Source organism: Oncorhynchus gorbuscha, linkage group LG07 (genome assembly GCF_021184085.1).
Source record: "Oncorhynchus gorbuscha isolate QuinsamMale2020 ecotype Even-year linkage group LG07, OgorEven_v1.0, whole genome shotgun sequence".
In the NCBI taxonomy this organism is placed as follows: Eukaryota; Metazoa; Chordata; class Actinopteri; order Salmoniformes; family Salmonidae; genus Oncorhynchus; species Oncorhynchus gorbuscha.
The window spans coordinates 41,995,688-42,022,184 of record NC_060179.1 but is presented as its reverse complement, the minus strand read 5'-3'; the positions used below and the strand labels follow the sequence as shown (position 1 = coordinate 42,022,184).

The window sequence follows — 26,497 nt, the reverse complement described above, 5'->3', positions numbered from 1 at the left end:
AACTAGATTGTAAACAGGTGTTGTCAACTGAGAAGCATGAATTATGCAGTTCAGTTTGACATAGTGTCCCGTGTTGTAGCCCTCCGTCTAGGCACCATACTGCCCAATCAGGTTCAGTGGGGGGTTGGGGGCACTTGTTCCCTTCCTCTCCGCACTGAGCCAATGGGGACATGATACAGACAGAATCAATGTATCCGCCTGAAGGAATAAGGACCGTACTGTTGTCAACAGTTTGTAAATGTAAATGTAAATGTTATGGGTAACAACCAAGCATAGTGTTCATTGATCATTTGAGGTGTTGTCTAATCTATCAGTAACTTTTACGATCATGTAAACCCTTTGGGTATATATCTTCAGAGGCCACTCGCTAATGTCCGATGTGAAATACTTTTCACAAAAATGTGTCACTGTTAAGTCAAGGCGCTATAGATGACAATCATGATAAAGATCTGGATTAACCAACTTGACTCCACACCGGAGCGTAAATCATTCAGAGGTCTAGCACTTCTAATGTTATATCTGTCAGCCCATGGAAGTCTTTAAAAAGCTAATGATCCATTCTAGCTTCTTCGATTGCCAGGTCAAAGAAAATCTTTTAACTGAATTTTGACCAATATATAGTGGCACATGGCCTGTTTGTAATTGTTAGAGGATCAAATGAAAGCTGATTGTGCACACTGAGGTAATGTCCTGGGGAAACCTGCAGTAGGATGACATGAGAGCAATGCAGGAGAAATGGTGGCTCTGCCCCGGAGGCTCATGGGTACGCCTGGCTGGCCTGGCCGCTGTGTTGCTCAGACTGTGGCCCTCTCGCCATTCGTGTCAACAACGATGACTTCAGCGGCGTGCCCTTGTGAGCTCACCTTGCTAGGAGATACACAGGAAGTTAAGATTAGAGCAATGACAGTGTGGAGTGGGAGGACTGTGTCATACCTGCACTTGGGGGATTTCTGTGTATTAGTGTGTGTGTGTGTGTGGGGGGGGGGGGGGTCAATACCCCTGGAGTTATCTGTTTTATCTGTGTTTAACATAAAGATCTTCTCTTTGAGCAGATTTAACAGTTGTGTCTGTGTTCTTGGAACACACAAGGACAGTTGCTGGAGTCAGTCATAGACAATATTTCAGTCACCTCAGTCTCTATTTCATCTTGTACACTATTCTATAGTATTCTTCACTCTGCTACTGAGCTAATACATTTATTGTAGCGGTCACATCCCATTATTGTCACTGAATTATTAGAAATAACTCCCTTCTTTGTGAAATCAATGCATTTATGTTGTTCATTTGACAGCAAATGACACAGATTTGACCAATTTAAGTTCAACAAACAAAACTGTTAAACATTTTAAAAGTCACGGTTAGAAGAACCTCTGGACTATTATGTATTCAAATGTTATACATCCCTTTTCAACCAATCAATAACTGATCATAATCAGGCTCATTTAAATGCATCACGGTGACAATTACTGGTATTTGTTTGTTTTTTTTGTTACATTTTCTGAAACATGATTGAGTCAATATATGAAATACATGTGATATGCATTAATTACAAAACATTTTAGAAACGGCATTTTATTAAACATGACAAAACTCTGAAACTTTTGTTAAATTGAATCGTTCACACTCGTTCTGTTACCCGATTAGACGCTTTTTCTAAATGAAATCCAAACCTTGTGGGTGTGCGGATACTTTTATTAACCCTCCCTCTGATGATGACTAAAACATTGAAAAAAAATTGCGTTTAATTCAAATGTTGCATGTAGGCTGAGGTAAGAAAGTTGGTTTAAAGTCAGAGACGGGTTGAGAGTATATTAATCACAGTCTGGTGTCAGTGTGGTACAGAACGTGTTGCGCACATCAGTGCACACTGTCTCAGTTAACCAATGCGTTGTAAATGGTTGGTATTTCAACATTTGAATTATGACAAAATGAAGCCCAGAAATGTGCATGCGTTTATATCTTAAGGTTACGATTAAACGAAAGACTAACCATTAACTTGTTTTTGTTTGTTTGTTCGTTTTTAAAACAAAAGGGCAAAATATTGTGGGCCAAAATCAGAGAAGAATAGGCTATCGAAGAATAGGCTCACAACAGTTAGGGTATGACTATGTTATCAAGCTATAGGAATAATTTACATCTGATGAACAATATGCCTATATGTATGTATATGTTTATTATCTGTTTCATTTCTCTGTATGCTGTATTCAAAATGACTCATTTATCATTAGGCTATTAGGCCTAGTACAGTAGCATTATAGTGGGTTACTACTAAGTAATCATAATAATATTGTTGATGTTGTTATTATTATAATGTTCATTATAACGGGTTAATGATTTTATCGTTGCCTACCTGCATCTGCCACTACAATAAAATATTGAGTTTATTTTGATCACATGCAATTCCAGTAATCAATGGACTTTATATTTCCTAAAATGTGTTATTGACATTAAGTATCCTAAAGTGAGAAAACGTTGCACTCACAACCGTTTCAGAGAGTTTAATAGTTTGACAATTGTTTATCGTGTTGTCTGCTTATTTAGACTATATGAGCCGCACGAGCAAGTCCTTGGGAAATGGGGAGGGTCTTTGCGAAATTCAAGCCTATCACGTCCAGCTTCGGCATCAGACCCACCTCCAGCCAATTACCAATCGCTAAATGTATATATCATAGGTTAGGAAGCAGGGCATGTGTTTGAGACACTGGTAGGCTCTTGGAAAAAAGACAAGTCAATTATTTCCGAAGGTTAACGATAAAATCATTAACCCGTGACTTTTACTAAAAATATTGCCTATTTCTTGATATATTGAAATTGAGGGTGCGTTTTCCAGGAGTCGATAGACCTATTGTTCTATGAACTTTAGAACGTATTATTTAGTTATTGGGTGAACAAAAAACGGTAGGTGGACGAAATGTTGATTTGTGTGCCTTTATCTCAAAATCGTTAAACGCGCTTTCATTCCACTCGACTTGAAACAAAAGGGGCACGGTGAACCTATGACATTGCGCATACATTGAGACTGGGGCTGCACATGGGCGGCATAGGTCCCAATCTTTATCTCAGTATGTTGAATGGGACTGATACGCAAACTTTCGGAAAAGACACCGATATCAACAATCACCTTCAACGCAGCAAGGATTTAGCGGAGTTCAAAATGGGAATTCAAGACACCAGGTTATATTACCAAGACGCAATTCAAAACGGACAAGACGGGTTGGTACTGCCATACCACGCAGACCAAACTGTGGCAGGTTTCGGAGCACAACCCGGGAGGTTTTACTCACCAACTCCCCTCAATAGCTGCCACTTCAGCAGTGTCAGGTCGCCAACTAGAAACGGAATGGGACAGACTTATTTACCGACGGGAGGCGAAGGTTTCTCGACAACTAGCAAAGAAGTTTACCCTGCCTCTTCAGAGAGTTATTCCGCACCCTTTCAACACGGGTACCCTCGCACTCCGCTCTACCCATTACCTGGGCTACAGGTGTGCGGGAAGACGCAGGCTCTCCTCAACAACTATCCTCTGTGGGCGAAGTTCCACAAATACCAAACGGAAATGATCATAACGAAACAGGGACGGTGAGTAAAAAAAGCAAATTCCCTCAGAAGGAAACGTTATTGCCTGTTTATTATAAGCCTATAGCATCTGATGTAGACACCAAATGACAATAAACTGGGCACAGACGTCAGTTCCAAATGTATTTTTTTGGTTGAGTTGTCAACTAACGTGAATTCAACATGACACCATGACAATGGATTTAAGCTAAACGTTGGTTAAAAAAATAATAATAATCAAATCCCTTTGATGATTTTTTTCAAATCCAATCAGTTTTCTATGTTGATACAACATCGTCACACGTATTGTTTTTGGTGGAAATGAGGTGGAAACAACATGAATTCAACCAGCAAAATGTGTTAGTTCCTTCCATAGGTAATGTAGGCCTAGGTCAATCGCGCTAAAACGTTTTTGACAGGTCTCAAGGCATGAGAACATGTGAGCTAATCATTGGTGAGAAAGTTCAGGGAAAGTTGTTCCTTGGTGCATTGCTCATGTTTTCCTCAAACTCATTCCTAAACATTGTATGTGTAGGCTACATAATGTTAGCCATATCAGTGTGTGCCAAACTGCCAAAGCCGAGTATGTCACACGAAAATGAATTGGGCCTATAACATTTACATTTAAGTCATTTAGCAGACGCTCTTATAAGAATGAATCCAGACACGGCATGAGACTATTGACCCGCTACAGACAAACAAAGTGCTCAAAAATATTCAGGCTTGTTTATTCGATATTAATTCATATGATGCACAAAACATAATCATTCACATGTTAAACTAGCTGGCTATTTTAGTTGTTGCTTTTTGCCCATCATGAAATCTGCATGCTATTTAAGGTTAACTTGAAATAAACTCCAACATTGTGAGCTTCTCACATATTTTTCTAGTTTTCCTTTGCATATTTTTTTACAATTATATGTTCTAACTGATTTAACTTGTGCAACTTATCATGAACATTTTAGGCAAAGCAATCCAAGTTCTCATGCGCTGGTTTGAGTCCAATGTGCTATGATGAGGAGCATAAATACTAGCCACAATATCATGGAAATATTGTTGCTGGAAAACATTATGATACTTCAGCCTGACTCCCTGAAGTGCATGCCGAGTGTATCACCACGCTGGCATAATCCGCCGTCTCTAATTGAACCATTTTCCTATTGGTTTCAAATGCAATTTTGTGCTGCTACAATGGTAAATATGAAAATAAAACCTTATTCCAAATTAAAAGAACACTCCCACTTCTCTGTAATGGTTTAAATCAATGACAGTTGGTTCAGGTTCTGTCAATCGCATTAATCTCTCTACTCGAATCATTACTCTGATGATTGTGTAGGCCTACAGTATATTGGTGCTTGCCTCTGTCTGTGTCTGTGTGTGCGTTTGTCAGTTTTTGATATAACCTCTCCTGGCAGATAACCCTGTGGAAAATGACAGTCTGGTCATGGTCATCTCGGCTCTTATAATTAAAGTAATTAATGCATATCTTAAAATACACATATTGCCGTGCCCCCCGCCACCCCCCTTCACACACACACACACACACACGCAAACACAGAGGCACAGGCAACATACATCCCTACATAATCATGATATTAATGATCACATGCACATTGAATTGAAATACATTATGTGTAAACAGACTTACCACCAAATAGCTACTCTCATGATATAATTTTCCACTGATAGTGAAAGAAAAGTATTGGAACCATTGGGTTCTCTAATGCTACTCACTTCCAATGGAAGTGAAAGGGTGAGAGAGAGACAGAGAGAGACACAGAGAGAGAGAGACATAGAGACTCAGAGAGAGACAGAGAGAGACTCATAAAGAGACAGAGACCCAGAGAGAGACAGAGACTCAGAGACTCAGAGAGAGAGACTCATAAAGAGACAGAGAGACTCAGAGAGAGACTCATAGAGACAGAGAGACTCAGAGACTCATATAGAGAGACTCAGAGAGACATACTGTAGAGAGAGAGACATGGAGAGACACATAGAGAGACATACTGTAGAGAGAGAGACATAGAGAGAGCACGCAAGTGCACGCAAGAAAGGGAGAGAGAGGGGTATGGGGTGAAGGGCAGAGCAGGCACCAGCGAGGCTTCAGATGGCCATACACAGAGCAGTGGTGCTAGGCACCTTTTGAAGTCCAGGAAGGAAGGCAAGCTTTTTTTCCTCTTTCTTCACTCACACCTCTTCTCTGGTACAGTTAAGAGTATAGGGAGTGAGGATCCCATTCCCTCAGAAGAACAAGTCTGGCCTTTTGAAATGTGCAGCAATCCCTAGGCATGCAGCAGGGGCAAGGGTTCTCCTGCTCTTTTCAAGTGTTCCTGTAAGACAAGACCAATTAATTTAACATGGGCTTGGACCAGCCATCTCCACCACCACTGACTCTTTGACTCATGGCAGTGGAAATGGAACCATACCTGTTGGTGAGAGGTTGCTACTGATTGTGATAGTGGTCCACCATGTACTTAGATTGCTGATAGAAACATAACTGAGGAGATTATGTTAGGTGCTGGTTCAACATGATTGGTATTTAAAACTTCTTGGCGCACCCATCCTTTTAGCTGGATCATTTTCGTCAACATCCGCTGGGTTGCAGCGCATCAAATTCAAATTAAATTACTAAAAATATTTAATTTTCATGAAATCACAAGTGCAATATAGCAAAACATAGCTTAGCTTGTTGTTAATCCACCTGGCGTGTCAGATTTCAAAAAAGCTTTTCTGCGAAAGCTATCCAAGCGTTTATGTAATGGCATCTCTCTCAGCAGACAAAACATTACAAACAGCTGGCAGCAAAGTAGATTGGTCACGAAAGTCAGAAAAGCAATAAAATGAATCGCTTAACTTTGATGATCTTCGGATGTTTGCACTCACGAGACTCCCGGTTACACAATAAATGTTCCTTTTGTTCCATAAAGATTATTTTTATATCCAAAATACCTCCATTTGTTTGGCGCGTTATGTTCAGAAATCCACAGGCTCGAGCAGTCACGACGGGGCAGACGAAAATTCCAAATAGTATCCGTAAAGTTCGTAGAAACATGTCAAACGTTTTTTATAATAAATCTTCAGGTTGTTTTTACAATAAATAATTGATAATATTTCAACTGTAGCTTCTTCAATAGGAGAGAGAGAGAAAATGTCTCCTCCAAGCTGCTCACGCATGCAAAACGCTGCTGGCACCCAGCCATCCACTGACGTGATGTGATCTTTCTCGCTCATTTTTCAGTATAAAAGCCTGAAACTATGTCTAAAGACTGTTCACACCATGTGGAAGCCATAGGAAAATGAATATCCCTTTAAATGGAGGGAAGGGATGCAATGGCCCAGGGAGCTTTCAAAATAGAAGGAACTTCCTCTTTGGATTTTCTTTGGATTTTCCTCAGGTTTTCGCCTGCAATATCAGTTCTATTATACTCACAGACAATATTTTGACAGTTTTGGAAACTTTAGAGTGTTTTCTATCCTAATCTGACAATTATATGCATATTCTAGATTCTTGGCCTGAGAAATAGTCTGTTTCATTTGGGTATGTTTTTCATCCAATCATCAAAATACTGCCCCCTACACTCAAGAGGTTTTAACCAAGACATGCATTTTTAGCAACCACTGCATTCAGCCATTGTTAGGTTTCAGAAACATCTCTTGTCAAAGAAGACATGAGCATTATGTTGTGTGCTTTTTGGATTGTTGTAGTATTCAAATTTTGAATACTCTATAATTGGATGACATCTCTAACTGTTATTGATCTATAGCAAGATGTTTTCTTGGACGGAGATATGATTGAGTAAGTTCTTACAGTGTAGGCAGCCCATTTCAGAGGAAGAGTTCTGCCCTAACCTGAGACTCACGGGAATCATGGTAACCTGCTCAGAGAAAAATACATCTCTGTCTCTCTGGTTCAATGAATCTCGGTAATGTTGTGAGAAACACATCAAGTATATATTTCTCACTTAATATGTTCCAAAAAAACATTTAAACATTCAACATTGTAACTAGGATCAATCAATCACAATGTAATTAAACCATTGTGTTTTGACTGTTTATAACCCATTTATAAATAAACAAGTAATGAACACTCTTCAAAGGATAAAGTAGAGTTTTTGTTGATTGGTTTTAAGTGTCTTTGGTCCTATAAAAGTACTATATAAATCCAATGTTTGTAATACATTTTTTTACTATTCAAGTTCATGGAGTAATACTATGTTGGCCATTGACACTGTAGCAGAAAGTGTTGGACGTTTTAGGCTTTTAGGTTTATTTACTGTAGCTGTAGCTGTGTTTCTGAAAACTGGGGTTAAATAAAAATGCACATAAGCGTTTGTAGAGATATAGCAATCAGTGTCTGTCAACATCAAGTGCAACCTAGTCTGTGTCTGGGTAATGCATATATGCTCCACCTCTCTCTCTCTCCAGTGAAGCAGAAGTAGGGACTATTTCAAGGTTTTGATGTCTTAGACTTTTTAAACAACTTGTCACATCCTGTACAGATGTTGGTGTGTGCATACATAAAGTATGCAGTGTCTTGCAGAAACCTCTAATACCAACTTTTCAGAAGGATCTAACCCAAGTACTTCCTATATGCTCTGATGTTTAGGTTCTCATCGCCTCTTGAAAGATGTCGAGAATGGGGAGCATGTCAGGCCTCTACAGTGTGACTCACACTGTAGTAAAATAGTTTAGGAGCACAAATTTCTTTGTGTGTGACTCCATTTTTAAACTTAGGCGCACACATGCTACTTGTAAAAAAATATATTTAAAAAAAGTCTGCGTTGCCGTAGAGCCCGGCATGTATGGTGGCACCCACTCATAGAAACCTTTGATTTGAAGTTCATTAGTGATGCACCGATATGACATTTTTGGCCGATACCGATATCCAATATTTTCCTTGCCAAAACAAAACTGATACCGATATCCAATATTTACAATTCTAGCAGCCTTTTAAGCATTCTACTACAGTTACACAAACACACATGGACGCAACACATGGACGCAGCGGTCTAAGGCACTGCATCTCAGTGCAAGAGGCGTCACTACAGTCCCTGGTTTGAATCCGTGCTGTATCACATCCGACCGTGATTGGGAGTCCCATAGGGCAGCGCACAATTGGCCCAGCGTCGTCCAGGTTTGGCCGGGGTAGTCCGTCAACTGACTTGCATAGTTAAATAAAGGTTACACACACTCACACACCACACTGACCAAAAAGTTATTTTGTTGGCATTTACGTATGTCCCCATTACCAGTAAAACATCATCAAAACCTATTTCTTTCACATACTTGCTGTGCTGTTTCGTTGTCCATTTGTTGAGTCATTTCATTCTCAACCAGGACTTCTATGGAATGCCATTTGGGTCTTTGCATGTCTATAAATATACTATTTAACACTATTTGGTGTGTGAAATAACACTATTTGACGTGTCAAGTAAGCTTGTTGACCAATCAGGACTTGAATGTGACTGCACATCACATAATAATTTAACACGTTCATAAAAAAAATTACGTAGTTATTACACATTGATTACACTATCACTCGTATTTCATATGTCACAATGAGTCATCGATATGTTTGCTATGATGCTGGTAAAGTTGTCTCGCACACCTACAGTGCTGGCCATTTAAAAAAAAAGCTAGCTAGCTCATGGATGCAAACAATGTTCTTCCCCAAAAACATAGAAAAACGACATCTGTTTCGATAGCTATAGTTAGCTAGCTAACTATAAGGCTAGGTGTCATCATCTAAAATTACCCTAATTTTTAAAGACAGTTCTTATTTGACTAATGGTGGTCGGACCCATCTGTAAAGCTAGCCACAATAAGGATTAGCCACAATAGTGGACTTTAAGGTTAGCCTTCAAAATAAAGTATGACATAATTTCAATTTCAATAGGCGAACAACAAGTGGCAACTTAGCGAATACTTACTCACAAGGATTCCTAAATCATTGCTAAGAATAATGAACATGACTGCAGTTTCTACTGGTCATTGTTTTCAGGCTGGTTGTATTGATGCTAGCTAGGTACCAAGCTAAAGCTATCTACCCCGGAAGTTGCGGTTGAACACATTATGCTTAATTACCAACACGGTATTGTAAACACATCGTTCGTGGCCGGTGTTTACTTGTTTCCTGACTCGATCCAGACAGCAGACATTGTGGGCTAGTTTAGGAATGTTGTGTGTTGCAAGTATAGCGCCAAATTTTATGTGGTGTCTTTACGTCATGTTCCTTCATTATATATGCACGTCAGTTTTGACATCGGTTTTGCACATTGGGCGTTAAACTAGACATCGATTCCGATATGTTCACAGATATATCGTGCATTCCTAAAATTCATGCTTTCAGCAAAAATATGTTGTTTGAATATATTCTGTGTATTTTAATTACTGTCCAGCCAATATCTAAAGTCCAATGCAAACAGTACATTATCAATCATATCTTCATGGTGTTATCAAATAACATCATCTGACTATATTCCTGAGCTGCTGTTCGGTCTTCTGTCTACACAAAGGTTCTCTGTACTGTACCTCGATCCATTGGATAGAGAATAGGTGCCTATAAATAGTGTGATACTCTCCTTGTGTCCAGCAGCAGCTGTAGACTGGCATGTTCTCATCACAGATGATCAAGTGTACATGTGTGGTGACATAAACTGGACCTGAACTCCTGTCCTGTTGAATCAGTGGGTGCACTCAAGCAGAAAAGTCTTCTCCCCTGTGAATATGCAGTCACTCACCGGCTTCTGCTTCAAATCCCCAGGGCTACCCCCTTTCTCTTTCTCTCTAACCCCAGCCGATGTTTGTTTGTCATTGAGCTTTGTTTTTCCCAACTACACCCACATGTTGAATGATTGGCTGTCTGGCAAGTATTTGACTTAAATATGCTGATTTAGTTAGAACAGGTACTACCTGTGGCACACAGACAGTAAAGTAGGAGTCAATAGACATGGAATCATGGCATGGCTTAGACCAGTCTGTGGCTGCCCACTCTCAGTCAGGCTCTCTGCCTTTCAGACTCAGCCCAAGAAGTTTCCAGATCTCATCCTGCATAATCAATAATGAAAACCCCTGAACCTCCCCCACATCTCTGTGGCTCGCCTTTTGGTTTCCTCTCGACATGTTCTGATTTCCTATAAAAGGCCTCAGTTTAAATAAGTCTGACAATATCAGTGAAGGAAAATGTCAGCTATCAGTGTTCTTGTTTTCTGTTTTAGGGTAATGGGGTTCCACTCATGACTCAAACAGTGCCAGTGTCTGTTTTCACTTATATTAAACACAGCCATGGAAGGAGAAACCTATCACCTGTTATGTCCTAGCAGCTAAGGAGCTGCCACAATACTTGGGTTTCACAGAGATTTGAGATTGATTGTTGCACTGGACTGCCCATGATTCAGGTAGACATATTCATATCCAACAGTGTGGAGATTTACTGTAAAAGGAAAAAATATCATCACCCAATTGTATTTTGTCTTACCATATGGTATGATGCGTGTAAGGTCTCGTGTGGGTTTTGTCAATGGCACATTTCCTCGTACAGATATGACAGCCTCTTCCATCTTGTCACATAAAAGCATGCAGAACAAACACAAACCAAACAGATTTTATAACAATGTCACAACCTAAAGTGGTCTGTTTTCTGAATACATTTTAATTTATTATATAGTATTCTGGCACAGATCCTTTGGGTTCCCTAATGTCTGTCATTGAAGAGGAGAGGTTAACGCTGTCTCAGCAGAGTACAGTTTGCCTTGACTAATTGACTGTGGTATTGAAATCTGTGAGATACACACATATGCCATGCACACACACCCAATTGGAGTAGGAGTTACCCTCCAGAGTGGATGCCCTCTGCCTCCCCCCCACACACACACACAAACAAACATTTGCCCCCAAAAGAAATGTCTCTTTGTACACCTCACTTGTTTTACACTGCTAAATGCTGAAAAAGCTTGAGGGTCGAGCAGACTGAATTTAAATGAGCTGGCTAAGTGGAAAAGGTAATGCCCCTTCTGTCATACCGAGGTAGACAGGGCTGTCAGTGTAAGAGGCAGAGAGTAGCTCTCTCTCAATCTCTGCTATAGTATTGTAGCATTACATACGTTACCATGGTTTCATTTAAAGCAACCTACATATAACCCTATAAAAAGTAAGTGCCTTCAGTATTAATTCGGAATATTATAGCAGAAATTGCCTTCATATTCTCACCATAGTAGTCAACCAACAAATAACCCTCTAAAACGTAAGCACCTTCAGTATTAATGATGAATATCGTAGCAGAAATTGCATTCAGGTTCTCACCATAATAGTAATTTCCTGAGTTGGCTAGTTGGTGGTGGTGGTGAGAGTATCTGGAAAGGAAGTGTGTTTTTAGCGCAGCTTTTTGAACCACTAAGGAGTGGGCACAGCCTTATCTGATCAAGTATCTACCTTCACTAGAGGCCCACTATCTCGGTCTATGTGTTGCGTTGGAAGTGCTGTACAGCTATAGCCTCAGGTACTATGAAGTATCAAAACAGCAGGCCAAAAGCAAAGCAACATCAATTACCCTGTGCTCATCTCAAACAGCCGCAACTTGCTGTATCATAATGAAGGCATATACAGCCTAGTGTAAACTGATATGTATAGTGTATATGCCAGGGCGACAAAGGGCAAGGGGTTATAAAATGTACACAGGCTTAGAGACTGTTAATCCACGCCGACAGAAAGTAATCCTGTGGTTGTGTTGTGCCATGCTGTCCCGGTAGCCTTGTGTGTGTGTGTGTGTGTGTGTGTTTTACAGTACATTATGTATGTATGAGTGTGTTTTTCCTGTTTTTGGACAAACTTTACCCTCCATTTCCCCACTGTATTGCCTTGGGACAGGCTGACCTCCCCGTTACCTCCTCAGTGACTGCCCCGGTGATCAAATCAGTTCACCAAGTAAAGCTCCAGCAATCAGACGCTGCTTTCTGGCCCATCTTTTATTAACAGCCATATTAAATATTCACCTCCACTACAACACCCTGCCCCCCCTCTCCTATCACCCCGCTCTGCCCCTCAGCCATCTGACCTCACACAGAAGAAACACACACAGAGCTTTTAAAAAGAAATCCCCTCTCTATCTTGCTCAATGTTGTTTCTGACAAAGATGCCTTGGGGTTGGTTCAGATTGTAGTACAATTTGTAGCTCGAAGTAGATTTAGTCATTCTGATGGTAGTGTTGTAAAAGCTGTCAAGTCAAGAAATGTTTGTGTATTTTAATTCCAATTGTTTGTACTGTGTATATCCACATTGAAATAATAGGGGTAAAACGTGTACACCAAACATTATAAGGTTATTAGAAAGAGCAATACTGTATCATATTTGTGTTTCTTAATGGAATAATTCCACTCAAACTATATTTTGCTATTTGTTTCGTTATTCAACTGTCTTTTTGACTGTATCAACAGTGGACCAATAAAACAAATACCAAGAAATGCATTTTTTAGTGGTATTTACCTCTCAATTAAATCTTGCCCTTACAGTACATCTCTTTTGTTGTATATTTAATTTATTTTTAATTTGACCCCTTTTTCTCCCCAATTTCGTGGTATCCAATTGCTTTTGTAGCTACTATCTTATGTCATCGCTACAACTCCCGTACGGGCTCGGGAGAGACGAAGGTTGAAAGTCATGCGTCCTCCGATACACAACCCAACCAAGCCGCACTGCTTCTTAACACAGCGCGCATCCAACCCGGAAGCCAGCCGCACCAATGTGTCTGAGGAAACACCGTGCACCTGGCAACCTTGGTTAGCTCGCACTGCGCTCGGCCCGCCACAGGAGTCGCTGGTGCGCGATGAGACAAGGACATCCCTACCTACCAAACCCTCCCTAACCCGGACGACGCTAGGCCAATTGTGCGTCGCCCCACGGACCTCCCGGTCGCGGCCGGTTACGACAGAGCTTGGGCGCGAACCCAGAATCTCTGATGGCACAGCTGGCGCTGCAGTACAGCGCCCTTAACCACTGCGCCACCAGGGAGGCCCCTCTTTTGTTGTATTTTAACCAACTATAACTCCCTCTTCTCTCATCTGACCATGATCTCTCTTCTACTCTAGGAGGATGTTCCCCTTCCTGAGTTTCAACATCAGCGTTCTGGACCCGTCAGCCCACTACAATGTGTATGTGGACGTGGTCCTGGCTGACCAGCACCACTGGAGGTACCAGGGAGGCAAGTGGGTCCAGTGTGGCAAAGCAGAGGGCAACATGCCAGGTATGATTGTATTATAATTAAGCAATAAGGCCAGAGGGGTTGTGGTATATAAACAATATACCACTGCTAAGGGCTGTTCTTAAGATAGACGCAACGCGGTGTGACTGCATACAGCGCTTCACTGTTGGCTGTATACCACAAACCCCCGAGGGGCCTTATAGCTATTATAAACTGGTTACTACACATAATTAGAACAGTTCAAAGTAAGGTTTTGTCACACCCGTGGTATACGGTCTGATAAACCACGGCTTTCAGCCAATCACTATTCAGAGCTCGATCCGCCCAGTTTATAATATTTCCACACCCCACTCTCTGTCATCCATACAGCTCCAATCAATGACATACAGTGGTACAATCAGTGAATCCCCAATACTCCTCCAGAGGAGCCTTGAGAGTTAGAGCATCAATTTGAACTACCACACAGCACTGCAGTCATCGAAATAGGTCAACTTGTGTCATAGCAGGTATGGTGGCTGTGTGGCACCGGACTTATTACAGTGTAGAGGTAGTTGTGGTAACATTGCCATGGTAGCTAACGATTATGTGGTGGCGGGTTAGAATGTTGTTGTGCCCATGTTAACTGGAGCTGTGATTGTGTAGTAGGGCATTTGCTTGTAAATGATTTGTGAAGCATTTATATAGACTTATTTAGACTTATAAAGGGCTCAGGAAGGCTTCATTAACGTTGTTATTAACTCTTTCTTCCCATAGGGAACAGGATGTATATGCACCCAGACTCTCCCAACACAGGGGCTCACTGGATGAGGCAGGAGGTGTCATTTGGCAAGCTCAAGCTCACCAATAACAAGGGCAGCTCCAACAACGTTGCACAGGTAGCAGAATACAGTATGCTCAGAAAGTCATTTAAATATGTCATAAAATCCTAATGTTTTATGTTGTTGCTTTTTTGCTGTTTGTGTGTTTGTTCAGTAGTTTGAATATTTATCTAAATTAGATTTTCTATTGATGGTGCTTTTGATCGTATTTCATGGTCGTCATAGTAGGGGTGCGTATTTCATGGTCGTTTGTCTGTTGTAAGAAGAGAGTCAGACCGAAATGCAGTGTGTAGGTTACTCATGACTTAAATGAAGATAATCGCGGTACATGAAATAACTGAATAAATACAAAAACAACAAACGGAACGTGAAACCTATTACAGCCTATCTGGTGAACACTACACAGAGACAGGAACAAACACCCACAAAATACACAGCGAAAGTCAGGCTGTCTAAATACGGTTCTCAATCAGAGACAACAACAAGCACCTGCCTCTGATTGAGAATCGCCTCAGGCAGCCAAGCCTAACTAGACACACCCCTAATCAGCCGCAATCCCAAATAATACAAACCCCAATACGAATACAACATATAAACCCATGTCACACCCTGGCCTACCCAAACATATAACAAAAACACAAAATACAATGACCAAGGCATGACACCCCCCCCCAGAAAAATAATGAAAAATATATGTATATAATGTGAGGTCGGCCGATTATGATTTTTCAACGCCGATACCGATACACCAAAAAAAAAACTGCTGCCGATTAATCAGACTATTTTTATTTTATATATATATATTTGTAATAATGACAATTACAACAGTACTGAATGAACACTTTTATTTTAACTTAATATAAAAAATACATAAATAAAAATCTATTTAGTCTCAAATATATAATGAAAAATTTTCAATTTGGTTTAAATAATGCAAAAACACAGTGTTTGAGAAGAAAGTAAAAGTGCAATATGTGCCATGTAAAAAAGTTAACGTTTAAGTTCCTTGCTTAGAAAAGGAGAACATATGAAAGCTGGTGGTTCCTTTTAACATGAGTCTTCAATATTCCCAGTTAAGAAGTTTTAGGTTGTAGTTATTATAGGAATTATAAGACTATTTCTCTCTATACCATTTGTATTTCATATACCTTTGACTATTGGATGTTCTTATAGGCACTATAGTATTGCCAGCCTAATCTCGGGAGTTGATAGGCTTGAAGTCATAAAGAGTGCTGTGCTTCAAGCATTGCGAAGAGCTGCTGGCAAACGCAGGAAAGTGCTGTTTGATTGAATTTCTTACGAGCCTGCTGCTGCCTACCACCTCTGTCAGACTGCTCTATCAAATATCAAATCATAGACATAATTACAATATAATAAACACACAGAAATACGAGCCTTAGGTCATTAATATGGTGAAATCCGGAAACTATCATTTCGCAAACAAAGCGTTTATTCTTTCAGTGAAATACGGAACCGTTCCGTATTTAATCGAACGGGTGGTATCCATAAGTCTAAATTTTGCTGGCTAAAATTCAGGCAAGTCTTTGTTAGGAAGAAATGGTCTTCACACAGTTGCAATGAGCCAGGCGGCCCAAACTGCTGCATATACCCTGACTCTGCTTGCACAGAACGGAAGAGAAGTGACACAATTTCCCTAGTTAATATTGCCTGCTAACATGAATTTCTTTTAACTAAATATGCAGGTTTAAAAAATATATACTTGTGTATTGATTTTATTTTAAGAAAAGCATTGCTCTTTATGGTTAGGGACATTGGTGCAATGACAGTGCTTTTTTTCGCAAATGCGCTTGTTAAATCATCACCCGTTTGGCGAAGTAAGCTGTAATTCGATGATAAATTAACAGGTACCACATTGATTATTTGCAGGACAAGCTACTTAGACAAGTAATATCATCAACCACGTGTAGTTAACAAGTGATTATGTTAAGATGTATTGTTTTTATAAGATAAGTTTAATGCTTGCTAGCTAGCAACTTACCTCGGCTCCTTGCTGCACTCGCGTTACAGGTGGTCAAGCCTGCCACGCAGTCTCCTCGTGGAGTGCAATGTAATCGCCCATAATCGGCGTCCAAAAATGCCGATTACCAATTGTTATGAAAACTTGAAATCGGCCCTAATTAATCGGCCATGCTGATTAATCGGTTGACCTCTATATATATATATATATATATATATATACACAGTGCTTTCGGAAAGTATTCAGACCACTTAACTTTTTCCACATTTTGTTTCGTTACAGCCTTGTTGTAAAATGGATTTAGAAAACAATTATTGTCAGCAATCTACACACAATACCACAAAATGACAAAGCAAAAACAGTTTTTTTTTACATTTTAGCAAATGTATTAAAAATAAAAACATATACCGTATTTACATAAGTACTTCAGAACCAATTCTGTGAAACTCGAAATTGAGCTGAGGTGCATCCTGTTTCCATTGATCATCCTTGAGATGTTTCTACAACTTGATTGCAGTGCATGTCAGAGCAAAAACCAAGCCATGAGGTCGAAGGAATTGACCGTAGAGATCCATCATACTTAAATGGAAGAAGTTTGGAACCACCAAGACTCTTCCTAGAGCTGGCCACCCAGCCAAACTGTGCCATCAGGGAAGAAGGGCCTTGTTCAGGGAGGTGACCAGGAACCCGATGGTCACTCTGAAAGAGCTCCAGAGTTCCTCTGTGAAGATAGGAGAACCTTCCAGAAGGACAATCATCTCTGCAGCACTCCACTAATCAGCCCTTTATGGTTGACTGGCCGTATGGAAGTCACTCCTCAGTAAAAGGTACATGCCAGCCCACTTGGAATTTGCCAAAAGGCACCTAAAGACTCTCAGACCATGAGAAACAAGATGCTCTGGTCTGATGAAACCAAGATGGAACTCTTTAGCCTGAATGCCAAGCGTCACATCTGAAGGAAACCTGGCACCAGCCCCCACATTGACATAAGTATTCAGACTCTGTACTCAGTACTTTTGTTGAAGCACCTTTGGCAGCAATTACAGCCTCAAGTCTTCTTGGGCATGACGCTACAAGCTTGGCACACCTGTATTTTGGGAGTTTCCCCCTTTCTTCTGTGCAGATCCTCTCAAACTCTGTCAGGTTCGATGGGGAGCGTTGCTGCACAGATATTTTTAGGTCTCTCCAGAGATGTTCAAATGTGTTGAAGTCCGGGCTCTGACTGGGCCACTCAAGGAAATTCAGAGACTTGTCCCGAAGCCACTCCTGCATTGTCATGGCTGTGTGCTTAGGGTTGTTGTCCTGTTGGAAGGTGACCCTTCGCCACAGTCGGAGGTCCTGAGCGCTCTGGAACAGTTTTTCATCAAGGATCTCTCTGTACTTTGTGCCGTTCATCTTTGCTTCGATCCTGATTAGCCTCCCAGTCCCTGCCCTTGAAACATCCCCACAGCATGATGCTGCCACCACCATGCTTCACTGTAGGGATGGTGCCAGGTTTCCTCTAGATGTGACACTTGGCATTCAGGAAAAATAATTCAATCTTGGTTTCATCAGACCAGAGAATCTTGGTGCCTTTTGGCAAATTATAAGTGGGCTGTCATGTGCCTTTTTAGCGAGGAGTGGTTTCCATCTGGTCACTCTACCAAAAAGGCCTGATTGATGGAGTGCTGCAGAGATGGTTGTCCTTATGGAAGTTTCTCCCATCGCCACAGAGGAATTCTGACCATCGGGTTCTTGGTCACCTCCCTGACCAAGGTCCGCCTCCCCCCGATTGTTCAGTATGGCCAGGCAGCCAGTTCTAGGAAGAGTATTGGTGATTCCAAACTTCTTCAATTTAAGAATTATGGAGGCCACTGTGTTCTTGAGGACCTTCCATGCTGCAGAAATCTTTTGGTACCTTTCCCCAGATCTGTGCCTCAATTACAATCCTGTCTCGGAGCTGGACAATTCTTTCTACCTCATGGCTTGGTTTTTGCTCTGACATGCAACTGTGGGAACTTATATAGGTAGGTGTGGCCCTTTCCAAATTATGTCCAATCAATTGAATTTACTACAGGTGGACTCCAATCAAGTTGTAGAAACATCTCAAGGATGATCGATAGAAACAGGATGCACCTGAGCCCAATTTCGAGTCTCATAGCAAAGGGTCTGAATACTTATGGAAATAAGGTATTTCTGTTTGTAATTTTTAGAATTTAGCAAACATTTATAAAAACCTGCTTTTCCTTTGTCATTATGGGGTATTGTGTGTAGATCAATGAGGGAAAATAATTATTTAATCAATTTTAGAATAAGGCTGTAACGTATTGTGGGGAAAAAATGTGGAAAAAGTGAAGGGGTCTGAATACTTTCTGAATACTTTCTGAATGCGCTGTGTGTGTGTGTGTATGTATGTTCTCACAAATGTAGTGCACTGGGCCTTTACTAGTCCTGTATTAGCAGACCGATATAGCCATCTGTAGCGCGGATAACACTTTTTTCAGCGCCGCCCCCCTCCCCCTTTGACCCAAAATTCTCAGCATCCCCCCTTCCCTCCCACAGCGAAAAATACCGCAGCACCCCCACTACTTCCTAAGGCTATGATGGTTGTAATGCTCTTCTATAACTAACTCTACAGTGCTGTTCCCTCCTAGATGATCGTGCTGCAGTCACTCCATAAGTACCAGCCGCGGCTGCACATCATTGAGGTGAAGGACGATGGTTCTGAGGACCCCTTCCTCACCACCAAGGCCCAGACCTTCATCTTTCCGGAGAACCAATTCATCGCTGTCACAGCCTATCAAAATGCAGACGTGAGTCACCTCGCCTGACCTCAACAGCTCATTGGGCGTGCCCTTTTCCATAGCGTATCATAGACAATTATAACTTAATTAGGAATAGAAGTATACTCGCACAAAGGTGCCAAAGCAGAAGACTTTCCCATGATAAGAAAAGAAACTGTGTGTAACCCTCATTAATTATTTCATGCAGTCAGTGATCTCTCTCTCTCCCTCTCTCTCTCTGTTTCTAATGCATCTACGCTCTCACACTCTCTCTCCAACGATCTGTCTGTCCTATCCTTGCCCCCTCTCCCATCCTGTCTCCTGCTATTTCTTACACAGATCACTCAGCTGAAAATAGACCATAACCCCTTTGCTAAAGGTTTCCGGGACAGTTATGACACGTGAGTATGCCAGAAAATAACTGAATTAATAAAGAGAAAACAAAACCCTGCTCTCCAGAGGGGCCTCTAGTCTTGAATGAGAATGTTTAAAGCTGCTCTATGTCTATACAAGCAGGCGCTGAGGCACAGTGCTCACACACCTACTCAGTCCAACCGTATCAACACGAGCTATCTCCATCTAATATATCATGTAAAATTGCTAACACTAGTAGGCCTATGTATTTCTATCTCACAAAGATGTGTTGATATGAGTAGGCGTTAGAAGCCTTTTAGTTGATTGAGAGATATTTTTGGCTTAGGTTTTGCCAGGAAGTAACACCTCCCCTGCCTAGGCTGTATGCACCGCCTGACACGGACCGCCTCACCCCGTCCCCCACCGAGGGCCAGCAGTTTTTGGCGGGGACCTGCTACACACAGGGGTACCTGACGGACCAGTACATGAACCCGCTGCCCCAGAGCCGATTCTACAGCCGGGAGCACATGGCTGCCATGGGCCAGCAGTCCAAAGACCCTTCAGCCAGCCCCCACAGCCGCTGGTACCTTTCCCCCCAGCAGAGTGTCACCTCCAACCAGCTGGACTTCAACACCTACGAGAGTGACTTTGCTAACAACAGCTTCTACAAGCCCTTTCCCCTGCAGACGTCGGCCCACCACGCGCTGGGCTACTACGGGGACAGCCCCTTCGCCTCTGCCAGCGTATCCGTCTCGGGAGCCTCCTCAGCAGCCTGGACCACCAGCCGACCCTCCCCTCAGTACCTTAACCACCCCCACCCCAGTAAAGCCGGCCCCAGTCTAGGCTGGTTCAGGCCCGTGTCCTCTACCAACTCCTCCTCTTCAGGTCATGCCAGGCTCCACCCCCCGTCCCTTCTAGAGCCGCTCCGCCCCCCACCCCCACAGGACAAGTCCAAGGAGGTGGGGGGAGAGGACCCCTGGCTGGAACCCCCCTCGGTCAAATCAGTGGACTCGGCCGACTCCGGCCTGTTCGAGAGTGGGGTGGAGAGCAAGAAACCGCGAGTGTCGCCCTACGCCTCTAGCACGGAGAACTCGCCACCCACCCGCAGTGCGGAGGTCTGTGAAAAGGACAGCAGTAGTGACGCCGGCTACTACGGCTTTTACACCCACTGAGCCCCCCACCCACCACGTAAATACCCTCTCCTAGTGTCCTACCCGATCCTCTTTGTGCTTTAGTATCTCCCACATGGCCGTGTGTCTCTGCCTGTCCAATGAAGTCATGTAATGGCGCTGGACTGGAGCTCAATTGGCTACGGAAGTCCAACAACAAAGGGTGAAGACAAGCCAGATATCTTGTACCTCAGCTATTTTCACACACACATATATATATATATATATATATATATATATATATATATATATATACCTACTTTACAAATAGAGTAGACCTCTCTATAGCCCAAACGTGTGGCTACTCTACTCATAAGACCCTCTCTTTGTGTGTTGGCTACGTGTTTCAGAACAAGGACCCTTTGAGGTCAGACACTAACACTTTGAAGGTGACTGTCAAAGTGTGTGAGGGCCAAAGAGCCAAGGCGATTTGACTGGGGCCACTGACACTGCCCTAGAGACACGTAGACACAACGACACGCAGACCTGTGACTTAAGTCTTTCTAACGTTTGGGGATTAGAAAATAAGACGTCTGCACACCTGCTGACAGACCCCTGCAGGGACTGTCCGGTCTTCCCACGTCACACACACACACTTACACAATCGCCCACACACTTTCTCTCTCACACACACATGCTCACGCACAGACATTTCTCTATTCTCCCAACTCTTTTAGTATATGATCACAATTACATGCCCCAATGTACAAGACTGGTTGCATGTTAATAACATAGTTGAATAATTTCTGATTTATCCTCCCTCTACTGTCTGAGGAGATTGCAACTCCCCCTTGTGACAGCAGTGAAAAACTGCAAGCTGAGGGTTGAGCACACAGGCGAGAGGTGAGGGGGACCTTAGCCCTGAAGTGGCAACGCTAATCAGCCTCAAGCCCGACGGGCCAGTCTTCCTCTGGTCTTCTGAAGCCTACAGCACGTCTGTCATTTAGAACTATTGGCCTTAGCAGCCGATAAGGAGTCGCCACTCTGAAAGACTCACAACACAATGGAATTCAACATATCTCACAGACACTCTGGAGGCAACTACAATAGTGATTCATTTGAATTTGTAAGCGCACAAAGGGAACCTAAATCATTGGTTGAATTTACTCTCAGGCTTCCATCCCAGACCATTTCAGGGAGCTGCGTTCGGTATTACAGGGTCAAAGTTTTTGACGGTTTCGCTGTAACAGAGGTCGCCCTCTGTGTGATTTAAATCAATCTGAGAGTGTCCCCGTCACCACACAAATAAAGACCACAATCAATAACTGCATTAAAACGGGGGCCACTCGGACAACACACACTGGAAATCCTACTAACAGAGAGCTGATAATGACACACACAAACACACAGACACAATCATAATGCCAAAAGCCCATTATATGGCCTACACAGGGTAATAGTAATATAGGGTAGTATTTGTATTTATTTATTGGATTTCATGCCCTCTGTTGCTTCTCCATTTCCACCCACCCCGATACCAGGCAAATATGTATCCTAGGGCTAAGAGAGAGCCAAACAGACAGGGTACATGTAGACTATGTATTGTCACTCCCAGGCTTGGTTAGGGTGACCTGACAGACCATGTCCACCCCCAGACGTTAGGTTCATCATGTCGTGACAAAGGCGCAGCTTCCTGGCAAGGTGACGAGATCTATATATATATATATAGAGAGAGAGAGAGCCTCCAGTCTGAGCTGATCAGAGCCCTGGCCTTCACAAGGTGCTAATGACCACAGACAACTATTGGGTGACAGTCAGCCACTCACTCAGAGGACCCTGGGATAGTGGTGGTCTTAAACCACGTATTGCTGGGTTTGTGTGCTCCAATTGCAAGCCCATCAGAAAAGAGACAGGAATGTAATCAAGGCAAGACCTCATTATTTATCACACTTCTGTAGCTAAAGTATATGATTACAGTATATGATGCACAGAGGACAGACATGGTATAATTAGCATTTAGTGAGTGACAGGCCAACCATGAAAACATGACTCATAAACACAGTCAACCACTCACTGGAAGGTGACAAACACATCCACTTTCAAATTTTAAAAATAATAGAGGTCTGTGTGTCTATAGTCAACACTGCTGGCTAAGATTGAATATACTTCATGTAAGATATAATTGTATTTAAAAAAAACATACATATACAGTATACTAGATGTTCATTTTGTTGACCTCATCAAAGTGTTTTTATATTATTCATTCATGACTTATAGGTGCCAACTTTCAAAAGGAAATTCTGCCATTTGTGTCAGGCTAATCAGGGATTCTCTGACAAAAACTGGAGCGATAGGATGGAAAAGACAATCAGGTCTGTAGTATTGCAGAACTCTATATTAAGTATGTTTGTAAACAGAAAGACATCCCTAAACGGAACTAATCTTGACTACTGTGACACCATCATAATGGAATAATGCTGCAGCACAGTAAAGGTCTCGCACAGGACATTGGACTGACTTCATGTTTTTAAATAGGGAAAGGGAATAAACTGGAACTTGAAAAGTCAAGCAAGATGTTTTCTTATGCAGAATCTTATGCTGGACACTGTACAGAAATATTATATTGCTTCCTGAACATTTTGGTTTTACCATTAAGCAGTTCAAATGAAAAAAGGACGAGGTTTCTTAATATATCTTATTTGATAAGAGGTGGAGATTTATTTCACGTTATTTAAGTGCAATTATTTATAAGGTGTTCAATATGGCAAGAGCAATTAAAAACGTTGGTTTTATCAAATGCTATGGAAATGTGCTGACATTTTACTCTGTATCTTTTTGTATGTTACACTGGCACTGAACCTGCACTAACATGACAGCTCGTGAGTGTCTCTGTTGGGAGAATTCTGTATGCGTGGTGTGGACTCCTCAGGACTGCCACCTAGTGGTAATCTTACTCCTTACAATGAGCAAAACAAACCCAACTCGTGACAATAGAAATCTTCCGTAAACACTCCATAACCAATGATTATTTTCCATCCTCTAACGTTCATGTCCCCAATATCAGAATAAACCTGTGAATGGGAAATGTAGTCCCCTGGGATTGCCATTGTCTACAGAAGTAATGATGACTTTAAAAGGCTTAGAGAACAAGGTGTAGACTTGAAAGGTCAAATTCTCCATCCAACATTGGATAGTGAATCATCTTCCTTTGTGTTTAATGTGCACTGTTTGGTCTTGGAGTAGGGCACCTTCCATTCTGTGAGATGAATTATCCTCATGTTTTATAGAGGTGTATAAATCATCATTAACTCAATCGGTCCGAGGAGGCTGGAAAGGGATACAGACTCAGATGATTCAGGAATGCTGTAGAGAAATGCAAAATGTTGTGTTTGATTTATTCTAATGTAAAAAAAAGACTTGAATGGCAGAAAACAGAGGGGGAAAAAATGTTATTTATTAAAGGTGGCTTACGTGTGTATTGTACTGTTGTTTTTTATTCATGAATTAAAGTTTAACTATCTTAAATCACAACTGTTTGGTTTGGTATCTCATTGAATGTAAATACAAACTATTGAATAATAGCCATATATCCATTGTACTGTATATTACACATGTTGATATTAAGTCTAGTTTGATCATAATTTGATTATACTCATAATTCACCATTATCAAAGGTACCATAAAGCAGATTAATTCTGATGAGTACAGTACATTCAGTTCCCACTCAACCAGTTTCGACTTGGTAACCTCTTTCATGAGAAATATCTTTAATAATCACAATAGCATTATTAGTGTTAACTAAAATCACAAATCAAAAGCACAATTTATGCAAGCTAGATGACAAGTTATAGGTTATATTCCCATGTCAAATTGTTTGACTTACTAAAATTAACTCTTGTAAAAGAGAGATATTTAATACACTAGTGCCACTGAAATAAATATGATTCAACAATAATTCATAAAGGGTCGTATCTTAACTTAAAATCCACTCACATAACTAAGAATCATGCATAGATTTCTTTGGGAGATGTATGTGAAAGTGTTGAGTGATGAAAGACAAACATCTAGTTAGGATTCAGCCCAGAGAGTATAAAATACACATTTCAAAATATACAATCTATGAATATTAGTCCACAGTAAATGTTTTTTTGACCTGAGCAAATGAACCTCACACTTCCACCCCTCGAGGCCGCTCAAACTCAAACTCTGAACCGCGAAGCCAGTCCCACTGATTGTTTTCATTGATCCCCTCTAATCAGGTACTGATTTAGACCTGACACACTAAGTGGTTGCAATTAATGATCAGGTAGAACAGAAAACCAGCTAGCTCCGGACTTCGTAGGGCAAGAGTTGAATACCCCTGCTCTAGATAGTGTTTCTCAACTCGAGTCCTCCAGTACCCCCCAACAGCACACATTTTTGTTGTTGCCCCGGACTAACTCATCTGATTCAACTCATTGAGGGCTTTGTTGATTAGTTGACAAGTTGAGTCAGGTGTGCTTGTCCAGGGCTACAACAGAAATGTGTATTTTGGGGGTATTCGAGTACAGGAGTTGGGAAACACTGCTCTGGACAGAAAATGCATCTTGATAGAGGAACATAAATGTACACAAACAATAGGGAATGATCGTAACTACATTGCAATGGACAATACAAGTACCAGTAGAAATGCATTAGAAAAATTAACAAAGTCTCTCTTTATCCTTCTCAGGTGATGCTACACTTTCAGGGGATTCTGGGAACTATTTTCAACTTGACTGTTCACTGTTGACTGTTCAGTGGATTCAAGTAGTTTCCAGACTTTCCTGGAAGTTTTCTTTGTCTTGGGAGTGCATATAAGATGGTGATGATAGAAGGTGGGCTTCTCAGGACAGTTCATCCAAGCCTTCATCAATTCCCACCACGTATCCTCTGGGTTTCAATACAGACTTGGGTCATTTTGTCATTTGATTCTCGCAGGCCACCAAATGGCCCCAGTGCGTTTCTTCACCATAGTTCCAGGTTGTTTGTGTTAGCAAACCCAGGGTTCTCTCTGAATTTCCAATAGGTTCCGTTGGTCAGCCACACATCCCTCCCAGAGGAATCCACGGCTTTCCTGAATATGGAAAATGAACAGAAAATGTCAATTACTGAAAGCATACCTTGAAGTTAGGGCTTGGCCAAGTATTATCCTAGATATAAGATGACACACTGATTGTTATTGCTTCAGTATCACTGAAGACTAAAAGAGCAGGGACTTACTTGAAGAAGCGTGGCTTGTGCTCTTGTCCTTTCTTGGCCAGTTGTTTCCTCCGCTCCCTCTGCATGTCCTCCACTTCTTCTTTAAACTTATCACAATCATCCACCCTCCCATCCTCCAGCATCCTGAGGAAAAGAAAAACCTCCAATTCATCAAACCTATCACATCGTATCAACAAGTAAGGCCCTGAATTTTTCCTGGTTCAAAAATGTAAGGCCCTTATCAATATAAAAACATGATTTGTAAAATTGTTTCATAATAATCGAGCCCTCCACGGCCCATTGAGGCACCACTCACCTCTGGTCAGGGCGAAGGCGTGAGTCTGTGGGGGGCAGAAGAGGCTTCAAGCCTGGGGTGAGCTCGTTCAGCTCCAGTGCGAAGTTGGAAAAGCCGTAATACAGGTAGTAGTCCTTGGGCTGGGGATCTGCACAGTGAAAGAAGCCAATGAGGTGAGCTACAATAATAAGCTACTGTAACCACAGTCTCA

At 41.6% G+C, this 26,497-nt stretch overlaps 2 protein-coding genes across 3 annotated transcripts in view; one reads left to right on the top strand and one right to left on the bottom strand.

The window, feature by feature from the left end:
• The first annotated feature begins 2,715 nt into the window (after positions 1-2,715).
• On the top strand, positions 2,716-24,249 carry LOC124039877 (eomesodermin-like). Of its 2 annotated transcripts, none has more exons than XM_046356384.1 (6): positions 2,716-3,579; positions 13,638-13,792; positions 14,504-14,625; positions 19,180-19,338; positions 19,648-19,709; positions 20,042-24,249. In XM_046356384.1, exons 1-6 carry the CDS (start codon positions 3,032-3,034, stop codon positions 20,832-20,834), a joined length of 1,839 nt encoding a protein of 612 aa, XP_046212340.1. In that variant the 5' UTR covers positions 2,716-3,031; the 3' UTR covers positions 20,835-24,249. The 2 variants fall into 2 exon arrangements, with proteins under 2 accessions (XP_046212340.1, XP_046212339.1); XM_046356383.1 differs by having other exon boundaries at positions 20,009-24,249.
• LOC124039876 (oxysterol-binding protein-related protein 7-like) overlaps positions 24,206-26,497 on the bottom strand; it is a 22,745-nt gene continuing 20,453 nt past the window's right edge. The window contains exons 19-21 of the mRNA XM_046356382.1: positions 26,308-26,434; positions 26,013-26,135; positions 24,206-25,866 (exon numbers count right to left, since the gene is read on the bottom strand). Of these exons, the coding sequence (XP_046212338.1) occupies positions 25,758-25,866; positions 26,013-26,135; positions 26,308-26,434 (359 nt within the window). The 3' untranslated portion in view covers positions 24,206-25,757. The remainder of the gene's footprint in view (positions 25,867-26,012; positions 26,136-26,307; positions 26,435-26,497) is intronic.

What these genes read in the sequence shown, in the direction of transcription:
- LOC124039877 (XM_046356383.1), top strand. Translation starts at nt 3,032, where the DNA reads ATGGGCGGCATAGGTCCCAATCTTTATCTCAGTATGTTGAATGGGACT. An exon ending in ATCATAACGAAACAGGGACG is followed by an intron (nt 3,580 to 13,637) that starts GTGAGTAAAAAA and finishes CTTCTACTCTAG; the next exon opens with GAGGATGTTCCCCTTCCTGA. An exon ending in TTCCGGGACAGTTATGACAC is followed by an intron (nt 19,710 to 20,008) that starts GTGAGTATGCCA and finishes TTTTTGGCTTAG; the next exon opens with GTTTTGCCAGGAAGTAACAC.